Below are 12,548 nucleotides of genomic sequence, written 5' to 3' on the forward strand. Positions count from 1 at the left end.
CCTCTGCTTTTCCACTTGGACCTATAAGGTCTGTGTCCCGTCTTTTAATTTAGTTCTCTCAACTTCAGTAAACAAATTGAGAATAAGAACATAAAGCATCAGAAAAATTTAGAGTGCCACCATGCTACATAACTCTTCTTCCTGAGATGTGAAGACTGAGCCCACAGTCAATGAGGGCAAATGAAAAAAGAACCACCGTTACGACAGTAACACCACTATCACAGGGCTGGCCCTGAGGATGCTCTGCTGTGGCACTGCTCAGTTTCAAGGTCCTGTCAATCAGCCGCAGTTAACAAATGAAATGAAAATTCCAAAGCACCCTGGCTTCAGTCCAGGGGAAGAAGGGAGGAAAAGAGGAAATACAGAAACATCTTCACATGCTCCTCCTTTCTACTAACTGGCAACCAAGCTCGACAGGCGAAGAGGTCCTGTAAGAGCTTCATCGTTAAAGTAACACCAAACTGTCAGAAGTATGAAAGAGTTTTGGGGGGCCTTAATTTCAAAATCAGGCTACCCTATGCACTGCACACTCACTAAGACAGCAACAAGACTGAAAACTCGGTGAGATAAGTAAAGATGCCATCTAGGAACGTTTTTTTACAGCCCTGTGCAATTGCCCTGATAATTTTAGAAAGAACTAATGATTTCAGATAGGTACGGAAAGAAATGGTGTGAAAGAAGAGAAATACGTCCTTGACTTTAACATGGAGCAGGTTTATGGGGTGGGGGGGGTGCATATGTATATGAATGTGTGTGTGTTGATATAAATGGAGGTGAGAGGAAAGGAGGAAAAAGGTACTACTCATTTTCAGCCTTCCACCAAACCCCAGCTCCTCTGCAAGCAAGTTTTAGCAAAGCGTGGCACAGAATTCAAGGACGTGGCTGGAAAGCAGGGTGCTCACAGAGTTCCTAACCACACCGTCCTCTCCCTAGGGCAGGAATGTGTTTCCCCCACAAAAAAAAAAAGTGCAACATTCACCTTCTAGCATAGGAGAGAGAAAAGAAAGTGGTAGGAATAATTATTCCAAAAACATCAGAGTAAGGACAGTAAGGGGTTTTTTAATAAGTTTTAATTGGCCCTCCCATTAAAGCACTCATCACTGTTGACAAGCCTCTTACTTTTTTCCTGTACATACAGGTAGCCTTCTGCAGTGAACTGACTTGCCCGTTTGTGGTCCCTGGGATTCTGTCTAATTTTGTTCATAAGTTCTTCCACTTCTGATCTTGTTCCTTCAAAACGATTCCGTGTCTGAAACAGATTGAAAAAATATATATATATATAAATTTTAAGTTCTCACATGAGCTTTTTCACATACATGTTTAAGTCTCTGGATAACTAATAAAATTTGTAGCATTTTCCTATTAATTTCTCAAAATATACCCATCCTTTCCAGTGGGTCTCTGTTGAGATTGCTGTTCATAGAAAAAAAAAAAAAAAGCAGTGGTTACGTAGTTAATAGAGGAGTAGAAATCAAGGTTACTAGAGGTTATTTACTATGGAAACTCTCTAACACCAAGAATAACTCCATTATTCAACATAAGAATTCCTGCCTCCAGGTCTCACAATATTACTAAATCTTAAAGGTTTTCAAAAAATGGGAAGTCTTTCCTTTGAAACAATCAATCTGACTCCTTACTATCACATTAGCAATAGGTTTAAGTACTCAGAATCTGAGAAATTTAATTCTTCTTTGCAAACTAATCAATATGAGTGTCATTTTTTTCAGGTCATGGCAATTGCGCTTGAAAATGACATTTCTTCATAGAAGAAGGTGGGGGTGGGGGAGTCTCACCTATAAATAATGTCTTTGATACCTAAAGAGACAAATCACATTGCCAAAACCCAGGGGACTTGGGATGCCAACATCTCTGTCAAACAGCTAGACTGAAAACGGACATGCAAGGTGAAGTGACAAAATTACCCAGGCAAACGTGCTGAGTCAGCACCGCCAAGTTTCTGGACATTTCTTTCATCCACACTCAAAAATAATTGTATTAATACTGAAAAACTGCTGATGTGAAACTGCGGAGGAGCTGAGATGAAAAATTATTATTGAAATTTCTCCTCTCTCCTCCCTACAAGGGAAGAGGTTACCAAGGGTTCCAAATGCAGAAAAATGATAGAATGGCACATGTTTTAGGGGGATGGAGAGTCTGATAAATGTAGATTGTAGAGGGGAAACTTAACTGCAGAGGCTTATTTTAAACACAAGCTGAGAGGTGGTTTTTGGTTTTTGTTTTAACTCCTTTATATAAAGTACAGGGCAGCAAAGAGGGTGGGGCTCACTTGCGGATGGCCAGTCCCCTCTCTTGCCTTCCCACTTCTCATGCCTCTGGGATTTCTTGTCCCCATCTTAATACTGATTATACCCTTATTTTATTCTTCTTTGTCACTATACTGAGATTCCTCTCAATCCTCACTTCATTCCATCTCTGTGTCTAACAACTATACATACACACACACATATGTGCATGCCATATATGACACATGCTAGCACATACACAGTCCTGTTAACCTCATGAGTTCCATCTCAGTATTTAGGTTAATGCCCAAATCATAGGTTAATGCTCAAATCATCCTGGATTTGACCAGCAGGCGTCCCTTCTAGCTGGCACCTGTGTCTTCTGACATACTCTCTTAATTTTCTGAGTAACCCCTTACTTTCTGATCCAAAAAGGTATCCCAGGTTTACCTTATACCTCCTCTGGCCCAGTCCTCACATCAGCCATTCCCCAAAGGAGCCCTTACTCCCTTCAGTGGTGTGTAGTATTTAGAAGCCAAGGTCTAGGCACAACGTGCTCACAGCTAAGGGGGTGTCACTGCTTCTAGGTTTTCCTGGAAGAAAAGACTGAGGAAATGTGTATATGTGTATACATACACAGACATACATATATATGTACATATACATATCACAACTTCTGTATCTATCTGTGTATTTTAAAACACATGAGTTCATATCATGACATTTAATTCCAATCCAATACTTCCTTTGGATACAGATTTCTTTCTAGATTATCCTTTTCTAATTCTGCACTTTTCAGACAGTGAAAAATCTGGCTCCCATTACTCTCAGTATATTTACTTATTTGCTCGATTAACATATCTGTTCAATGTAACCAGTCTCCCAAATATTCCAGCCACCTCCTCCGCATGCTGCCTCTGTGCCCTCCCACCCTCACTTTCATTGCTGCAGACCCTCCATATGGTGGTACCCCCTGCCCTCACTGCCCTCCTTCCTCAGATGCTTGTGACTCGGCACCGGGAAGGGAAAGGAAGGTTTTGCTACTTTTTTTTTAATGTATCGTTTCAGGTTAATTATGAGTAATGGTGAAAATTACATTTTTTAAATTTGAGCACAAACAATAGAGTGGCTGGAACCTGGCAATTTCTAATTCTAAATTCTAGGTGTATGGGTCAGTATCAAGTAATAGTAATGTTAGACTGGAAGCATTATAATAGGTCACATGAGAGTGTTCATGTGTTTCCAAGGGGCTGGTCTTTCTAAAGGGAAAAGAATTAGCTAGAAGCAAAAATGAAGAGCAAAGGAGACTCCTAGATCAGGTGTTCTCGACACAGAAGGTGAGGTGGGAAAGAGCCTCTACCTGTAGAGACGCAGGACCAGCCTCAGAAAGAGCCAGAATCATAGGCAGAGAGGAGAGTTTGGGGAAGAGGTTGGGGATTGGGCAATTTACTAATGACAACCCGTAAGTTACAGGGGGTACAGAAAATGAGTATTTTTTATTCTTTGCTCATTTCTCTATGTGAAACGAATGTTACCACGCATGTGTGTTAGGGTCTTAACATACAAAGGATATTAACCAGGTGAATCATTTCAATGACAGCTGCCTTCAAATTTTGTTTATAGCATTTCATGCCTGAGTGTCGCTCATTCCCATTTAAATCTTAGGTCTTTCTCATACAAATAGCCAAAAGGCACATGAAAAAATGCTCAATATCACTAATTATTAGAGAAATGCAAATCCAAATTATAATGAGGTATCACTTCACACCAGTCAGAATGGTCATTACTCAAAAGTCCATGAACAATAAATGTTGGAGAGGCTGTGGAGAAAAGGGAAGGAACCCTCCTACAATGCTGGTGGGAATGCAGTTTACTGCAGTCTCTGTGGAAAACAGTATGGAGGTTCCTCAAAAGACTTAAAATAGACTTACCATATGACTCAGCAATCCCACTCTAGGGCATATATCCAGAGGGAACCTTAATTCAAAAAGACACCTGCACCTCAATGTTCATAGCAGCACTACTTACAATAGCCAAGACATGGAAACAAACCTAAGTGTCCACTGACAGATGAATGGATAAAGAAATTGTGGTATATTTATACAATGGAATATTACTCAGCCATAAAAAAGAATAAAATAATGCCATTTGCAGCAACATGGATGGACCTAAAGATTATCATTCTGTGAAATAATCCAGAAAGAGAAAGAAAAATACCATGATATCACTCATATGTGGAATCTTAAAAAAAAAAAAAGAAAGAAATAATAAAAGGACACTATGAACTCGTCTACAAAACAGAAACAGACTCGCAGACATAGCAAACAATCTTATGGTTACCGGAGAGAGGGGGTGGGAAGGATAAATTTAGGAGTTTGAAATGTACAAATGTTAGCCACTATATATAAAAATAGATTAAAACAAGTTTCTGCTGTATAGCACAGGGAATTACATTCAATATCTTGTAATAACCTTTAATGAAAAAAATATGAAAGTGAATATATGTATGTATATGCATGACTGGGACATGGTGCTGTACACCAGAAACTGACACATTGTAACTAACAGTATTTTAACAGATAGACAGACAGACAGATCAATCTTGGGTCTTTCCAAAATCACTGTGGTGTATGTAAAGTAACAATATCCTCCTGACCCCAAGGGTGTGTGATGAATGAACTGCCACACATAAGCCAGCCGTGCAGGGGTAGTTTCTCACACCTCACCCCAGACCTTGAGGTGGAGCTGGCTTCACAGGCAGGTAGTCTCAGAAGGTCGGGCACTTAATTTAATGCTTGGCTGTTGCTGTCTTGAAATCCTTCATTTTTGAATAAGAGGTCTTGCCTCCTCATTTTACACAAATCAGGGATTCAGTTCTGCCTGAAGGGTCTCATCCAGGCCAGCCCTACACTTGACCGATGAGGTACAGACAGAAAAATGGATTCTACAAGTTAATATAGCCAGTTGGCGGAGAGTAAGAAAAATCAGGATTATAGCCTCATCTGCTAAACTACGTAACGTTCTTTTTTATAACACTGTTCTGCTGTCTGCAAAAGTATTCTCATAAATCACAGATGCGCCAGACTACTACCTAACTACCTACCTAGTTCTACTGCTTACAGAGACAGTTTTGAACTGAGCAGTAATCTACACCTGTATACGTTGATATATTTTTTAAACCTGCTCATTATATCACTGATCTTGGGGGGTGAATGGAGGAATCTACTCTTTTAGTCATTCAGTTGAAAGGCTGTACAATCTTTAAATACAAATTGACACATGAATTACAAAACACAGGAGATATCATTATCGACATTCCTAAGCATACGGAACAATCCCAAAATAACTTAGAAACGACAGCTACGTGAAAACCATTCCTCCTCAGTTTCTAAGATTATAAAACGTTGAAGGTCAGGTAGCAAACAGCAAAGAGATTCCCATTCTTCTACTTGTATGTCTTCCAGGATGTGTTAGGAGTTGGTCCCAAAACTCATTCCCTATATTTCTAATAACTTTTGAAATTACACTAAACATAACCTGAACAGCTTTTCAATGAGGACACTTCCAAAATCAACTGAAGTGTTAAAAGGAAAAACATCTATCATCTTCTGATCAAGATCACATACATCATTCTGTTTACTCAATAAAGTTCTCCAAAATTTCTTTATCCAAGACTTAACAGAAGGCATACGTTTTTTAGGAAAATAATAGAGACCAACAGCAACTGTGAACACCAGTATGTTAGTGGAAATGCATAAAACCCAGGAAAGAAATTCCACTGGAAGTGTAAGCCTATCTGGGAATAAAAATCAAGTAATACATACAGGTAACAGAGACTATAACTGAAATGCCTTCAATCTAAGGTGGTGGGCTATTTGTCTGTATGTCACACATGGTGAACTTAGGGCTACCCAACAAAGCTTATCCTTAAAACTGTCCCACAAAGTGCAAGATGGCTGGTTGACACTGCCGTGTATGTTTCAAAGTTGCTAAGAGAGTAGACACTCAAAGTTATCATCACAAAGAAAAAAAATTTGTAACTGTATGAGGTGATAGGTATTTACTAAACTTATCGTGGAGATCATTTCACAATATACGTAAGCCAAGCCATTATGCTGTACCCCTTCAACTTTACAAGTGCTGTTGTGCGTTAATTATATCGCAATTAACCTGGAAAATTAACAATGAAGCAAATTATGCAAAATTCTGATTATAAAAACATACTTTGTGACTTTTCTGAAAATAAGGGAAGAAAAATAAATTACATGAAATGAATTTTTTTAAAGAGCCGCCAGGTGGCAGAACTAACTGTGTGAGCCTCACTTAGATGGAGAGCAGTTTGTTCTGCTGAGAACTGACCGGAAGGTGGCGACATAGCCTCAGTTTCTCAGTACCGACAGATCAGCCTGGTCTCAGTTTAAGCTTTTCATATACCAAATAAAACAAAAATACACGTCTCAAACACCTTTTTGTATGAGAAAGTGTTCACTTCCTTACATTCTGAATGTTGATCTGCAGTTCCATTTTGTAGTGATTAAAGTCTTTGGCAAGTTCATGGCCCTGATGATAGAAAGTAAACATTCCCTGAAAAAATGACAGCATCTAAAACAAAGGAGAAAAAGAAACATTAACACACACACACAAAAATAAAAACCTCAGGAGAAAAAAGTAAATAAAAACAGCCACTTATTTCTCGTCACCACATTGTGATTCTATTGAAGTAAAATAATTAAAAGGAAGTCACTAGAATTCAATTAAATCTAACTGCTTATTATTCACGAATCAGTCCCTATAAAAACTGAAGGACTTGTGATTTTTTTTCCCCTAAATATCACAGCCATTTAGGCAGCTTTGATAGTATGCTGTATAGGAGAAATGGAATTCTACATCAGCCATTTGTGCTTTTTTTTTTTTAGATCAAGAGACCCCCTACATGGATTTATAATTGAAATTGTTATCACTATAAGGCAACAGAACCTATAAGGACCGTGAAATGCAGAACAAAGAGCTAAAGGCTCTTTGAAGGAGCATTCGGTGCAGAGCAACCTCTATTTTGTTGACAAGGATGCTCAGGGAGTAGGGCAGAGACGGGGCAGTTATTAAGCCCTGAGTTTCCCACAAACTCTCCACCAGAGGCTCTTGATAAGAAGGCAGCTGCTTCTGTCCCACATGTGAGTAAATCTAGAGTAAGAGGGATTTGGGGTGAGGGTGAAAGAAATCCTGAAATTCATTTTCTCCAGAAGGTCACGCAGTTTAATGGTTAGGAATCTGGGACTCTGGCCAGCAGGGGTCAATTCCCAACTTCAGCGATGTCAGATGGGCAAATTACTGAAGTTTCTCTGATTTCTACATTTGCTAAGTAGGATAATAAAGATATCTCCTTAAGGATATGGAATACACGCAAGATCACAGTAAAGTGCTTAAAACAATGACCTGAGTAATAACTGAGCATTGAAAGTGCTCAATAAATGTAGGCCATTTTTCTAATTTCACATGAAAAGAAAGCTTTAAGGAGGTTTTCTTTGTTTAGGTTAGTTCTATTACTCCACTGGCCCACAGCTTCCACAAAAGCTAATTTTTTTTTAATTTTGTTTTTTATTGACATGTAGTTGATTTAACTGCTAATTTTGAAATTAATCATTAATTGAGTTTGTTTGTTTCTCAAAATCATAAACACAATGGGTAAATTGTACTGCATATGAATTCTCTCAAGAAAGCTGGGTTTTTTCAATCACATGCAATATAGTCTATATTAAAATTAAAATGAATCTTGAGAGTCAGGAATCTCAGTGTACCTATATATGTTTTTTCCAAAACCCACAGTATGAAATGCCCTTCACATTTGGATTCAGAATACATATATTCATATATAAGTAACTGCAGCAATCAAGAGTACATCTATAGAAGCACAAACGAAAACCATGTGTTTCTAAAATAAGTATAACGAAACATCAGGGCAACTCACAAAACAGTTTCAAAAGCTCCATGCACTGGTTCTTAAATTGCATAAGCATTGTGAGCTGTATTAGAAATAATGTTATCAATCATTGTTGAAAGTTTCAAAGTCTGGACTGGTGCCCTTGCTTTAAAAACAAATTTGAGTAGAGGGGAGATTATCCCCAAAACACCAACACTCTCACTCACATTCCAATATAATTTCTTTCAAGGGGATTTCTTTCAAGGGTGGAGTCACCACTAGGGCAGCAGAAACTGACCTAACTGCAGAGTCCTGGAGACCACGTAGCAAGAGGAAACTCTGCACTGCACGCTGCTATGCAAAGAAGGCAGAGAACCACTATTTAGAGGTGATTCTTCAACTTCATGGCTATCTGGGTCCGCTGTTTACAAAGTGCGGTGTCTTGCCTCATGTTTATGCATTACAGACTCTAGCAACCATACATTAGCTCTTGAAAGAAAAAATTTTTACTTCATCCATAATTCAACTAGCAGAACAACGTGCTATTATATACTTACGGGTTCCACAAACTCAAACTTCTTCCTTTCTTGGATTTCCTGAAGCTTGCATACGTATTCAAGAGACAGTTCGTAAAAGTGTTGCCGGTTTTGTTCCACTTGGATATCTGCCTGTGTTAAAACAATGGAGGCTGGTCAAATTAAAGATTTACCCCAGCTCTGCAAAGCTACAGTCTATGGGCCAGACGTGGCCCGCCGCCTGTAAGTGAGGTTGGATTGGACTCTAGTCATGACTACTGATGCGTGTGTCTTCCATGACTTCTTTCCTGCTACAGTAGCTGATTAGTTCAAGAGACTGAGTAGTTGAGACAGGAACCTTGTGGTCTTCCTAAGTCTAATACAATGTTTACTATCTGACTCTCTGCAGAAAAACGTTGCCAATCCCTGTTCTCTGTGACGAGGTTGACCCCAAAGGACTGACAATCACACCGTTAAGCTCTTTGTGAAAAACCTACCCTAACCACAAGTGACACCCACGGTGGCCGCATACACAGAACCCAAATTACACCTGCGTTATTTCCGTTAACAAATCCCCTAAGAATGAAGTGGCCTAGGGAAGGGAGTTGAGCAAATCCCAGTCACCTCAGCACTCATGAGTGAAGGCAGCAGGTGAGGAAGAGGTGCCCGTGGCACCAGCTCAAGAACTTGGCTCTCACAGGCAGGCCTGGGCAGGAAGCCCACCTGCAGGCAGTCATGCTCCTAAGCCCTCACAAGGTCCCATCTACCGGGAGGGAAAAGGCATCACATGGTTTCAGGACACTACTCCAAAAAATGGTTCCAGCTTATCTTGTCTAACGAGAAAGGACCTGGAAGAGGAGCACGGCTCCAGGGAGGAACAGCGGAGAAGCCACGTGTCCTCAAGACAGTTCCTACAAGGCATCGTGTATTTCCTAACGTGACTAATTTTACTTTTACAAGTATTTATCTGGACACTTATCTAAAGGGGCCATATCTAAGCACATGGAAAGATGCTCAACATCACTCATCATTAGGGAAATACAAACCAAAACCACAAGGTACCAACCCACATTTATGGAAGGAAGGAAGGAAGGACAGAAGGAATGAAGGACGGAAGGAAGGAGAAGAAAGAAAAGAGAAAGAAAAGGAAACACAAACTTATCAAAAAAGAAAGAAAGAAAAGAACCTATCCAAAAAAAGAAAAAACAAATTGGTGAGGATGTGGAGAAACTGAAACTTTGTGCACTGCGGGTTAGAATGTAAAATGATGCAGCTGCTGTGGAAAACAGTACGGCAATTCTCCAAAAAGAGATTAACAATAGAACTACCAAACACTCCAGTAATTCCACTTCTGCGTGTATACTCCCAAGAACGAAAGCAGGGACTCAAACAGATACTGGCACACCCCCATTCAGAGCAGTGTTATTCACAAGAGCTAAATGGTAGAAGCAACCAAAGTGTCCACTGACACATGAACAAACAAAATGTGGTCAATACAGATAATGGAATGTTTTTCAGCCTCAAAAAGGAAGGAAATTCTGACACCTGCTACAATGAGGATGAACTCTGAGCACACTATGCCAAGTGAAGTAAGCCAGTCACAGTAGGACAAATACTGTACAATTCCACTGATACAAGGTGCCTGGAACAGTGAAATTCACAGAGACAGGAAGCTGATTGGTGGTCTGGAGGTGGGAAGACAGGGGATGGGGAGCTACTGTTCAAAGCACATAGAGTTTCAGCACTGTGAGCTGAAAAGGGTTCTACAGATGAAATGTGGTGACTGGTTGCACAACAATGTGACTGTTCTTCATGACACTGAACTAACTGTATACTTGTCAATGGTTGAAATCATACATTTTCTGTTATATCTATTTTACCACAACAAAAATTTTTTAATTTTTGGAAAAAAAAATGTATCTAACATGTAGTAAGTTTTCTCCACACAAAAACTACTGGAGCTAATGAAAGAACTTGGCAAGGTAGCAGGATACAAGATTAACGTACAGAAATCAGTGGCACTTCTTTGCACTAACAATGAATCCACAAGGAAAGAGAGTAAAGAGACAATCCCTTTTAAAATCGTAGCCAAAAGAATAAAATACTTAGGAATAAATATGACCAAGGAGGTGAAAGACTTATATATGGAGAACTACAAAACATTGATGCAATTTTTTTTGTCATCCAGTGATTTTTAAAGTAACGTTTAAATGCAATAAATAACAGTGTTTATTAACTAAGCCAAATGAGAAGCATGCACTCTACCACTGAGCTACACCTTCCCCCAGCCATTTTTTTTAGTGGATTCTCTCTCCTGGTTGTGCTACTGCAATTACCCCAGCATCGCTGGTCAGCCTCTATCAATAGCCTCCTAATGTTCTGAGCATTCAGAACTGCTGTGCATGATTAAATCACCAGAATCCTTCACAGTGTCAATAACCCATAATTTACAGACACCCAAATTATGCCTAGCAGCACAGACCTTTAGCCTGACTCAATCACTATTCATGTGGTATAATAGGAAATGTATCTGGTCTCTGTCCCAGGTTCCCGCAACAAACCTCCTAAAGCACTGGGAGTTTCCTGAGTGAGGGAAGTGTCTTTTGTCATCTGTAAGGAGCCTGTCTTGAGAACACTTGAATTTAAGCTAATGAGGTCACTTAGGGTGAGGCCCCAAGATAGCACCCGGAAGACCAACTGATCAGAGGGTTGGAACTTTCGGCCCCACCCCTCAACCTCTGGGAATGGGGAAGCACTACAGATTAAGCTCTATAAAAACTCCTGAGCAGCAGTTCATGAGCGTCCGTGAAAAATTAATACACAGAAACCTCAATTAAACAGAGCCGGGAGACCAGAAGGGGGAGCTCTCGCAGCCTGCGACCGGAGCAGAGACCAACAGGAAGGAGGGGGACTGCTCTTCTCCCCTAGCAAGGACGCAGCCAGTGAAAAGCCACGGCCTCTTTGCCTACTACAACTTCCTTTTCCTCTCTATAAAAGGGTGCTGCTTCCCTTGCCCTGGGGGAACTTGCACATGGCTTGCCATGCTTGCAGACCACAAACTGATCCCAAGTAAACCCATCTTTACTAGAGAAATATCAGGCCATCTATTTATTTCAGGTCACCAGAAAACCCGTCCACTTACCCAGAGAGTGAAGAACCTCAGTTCCAGGAGGTCAGAAGTTTCTGCACTTGGGACCCTTCCAGACCCCACCCTGTGTACTTCATCTGGCTGTTCATCTGTATCCTCTGTCTTATCCTTTATAGTAAGCTAGAAAACTTACGTAAATATTTCTGAGTTCCATGAGCCACTCTAGCAAATTACTCAAACCCAAGGAAGGAGTCACAGGAACCTCTTATTTATATAGTTTTATACACACACACACACACACACACACACTTATAGTGATACAGTCAGTCAGAAGCACAGGTAACAAGGACTTGCAACTGGTGTCAGAAATGGGGCAATCTTGTAGGACTGAGCCATAAACCTGTAAGATTTGAAGCCATCTCCAGGCAGACAGTGTCAGAATTGAGTTAACTGCTTGGTGGTGCTGGAAAACACACACTTAGTCTGCTACAACAAGCAAAAGTCATTTTTAACAAACATACAATTTCAATTTGATGATCATCTCATTCCTGACCGTTCCTCCTGTAAATACACATAATGAGAGTAGATCACTCAAAGATATCCAAAGGGCCTATTTTTCTAGTCATATTTACTGCAATAAAATTATTTGACTACTCAGGAAACAAAAATACACATCAAAATTCAGCAGTAATGGAATTTTCTCAAATATCTAATTCTTGTTCTAGCACAAATATTAATCAGAATTTAGGGATGTGATGCAGGCAGTAGTTACTGTGCTCAAGAAA

At 40.0% G+C, this 12,548-nt stretch overlaps 1 protein-coding gene across 21 annotated transcripts in view; it reads right to left on the reverse strand.

The window, feature by feature from the left end:
- Nucleotides 1–12,548, reverse strand: part of ARHGAP10 (Rho GTPase activating protein 10) — a 301,184-nt gene that overhangs the window by 175,802 nt on the left and 112,834 nt on the right. For all 21 annotated transcript variants that reach the window (XM_064491268.1, XM_064491252.1, XM_064491357.1 and 18 more), the window contains exons 6-8: nt 8,718–8,828; nt 6,741–6,845; nt 1,120–1,249 (exon numbers count right to left, since the gene is read on the reverse strand). In XM_064491268.1, coding sequence (XP_064347338.1) covers nt 1,120–1,249; nt 6,741–6,845; nt 8,718–8,828 — 346 coding nt within the window. The remainder of the gene's footprint in view (nt 1–1,119; nt 1,250–6,740; nt 6,846–8,717; nt 8,829–12,548) is intronic.

Source organism: Camelus dromedarius, chromosome 1 (genome assembly GCF_036321535.1).
Source record: "Camelus dromedarius isolate mCamDro1 chromosome 1, mCamDro1.pat, whole genome shotgun sequence".
In the NCBI taxonomy this organism is placed as follows: Eukaryota; Metazoa; Chordata; class Mammalia; order Artiodactyla; family Camelidae; genus Camelus; species Camelus dromedarius.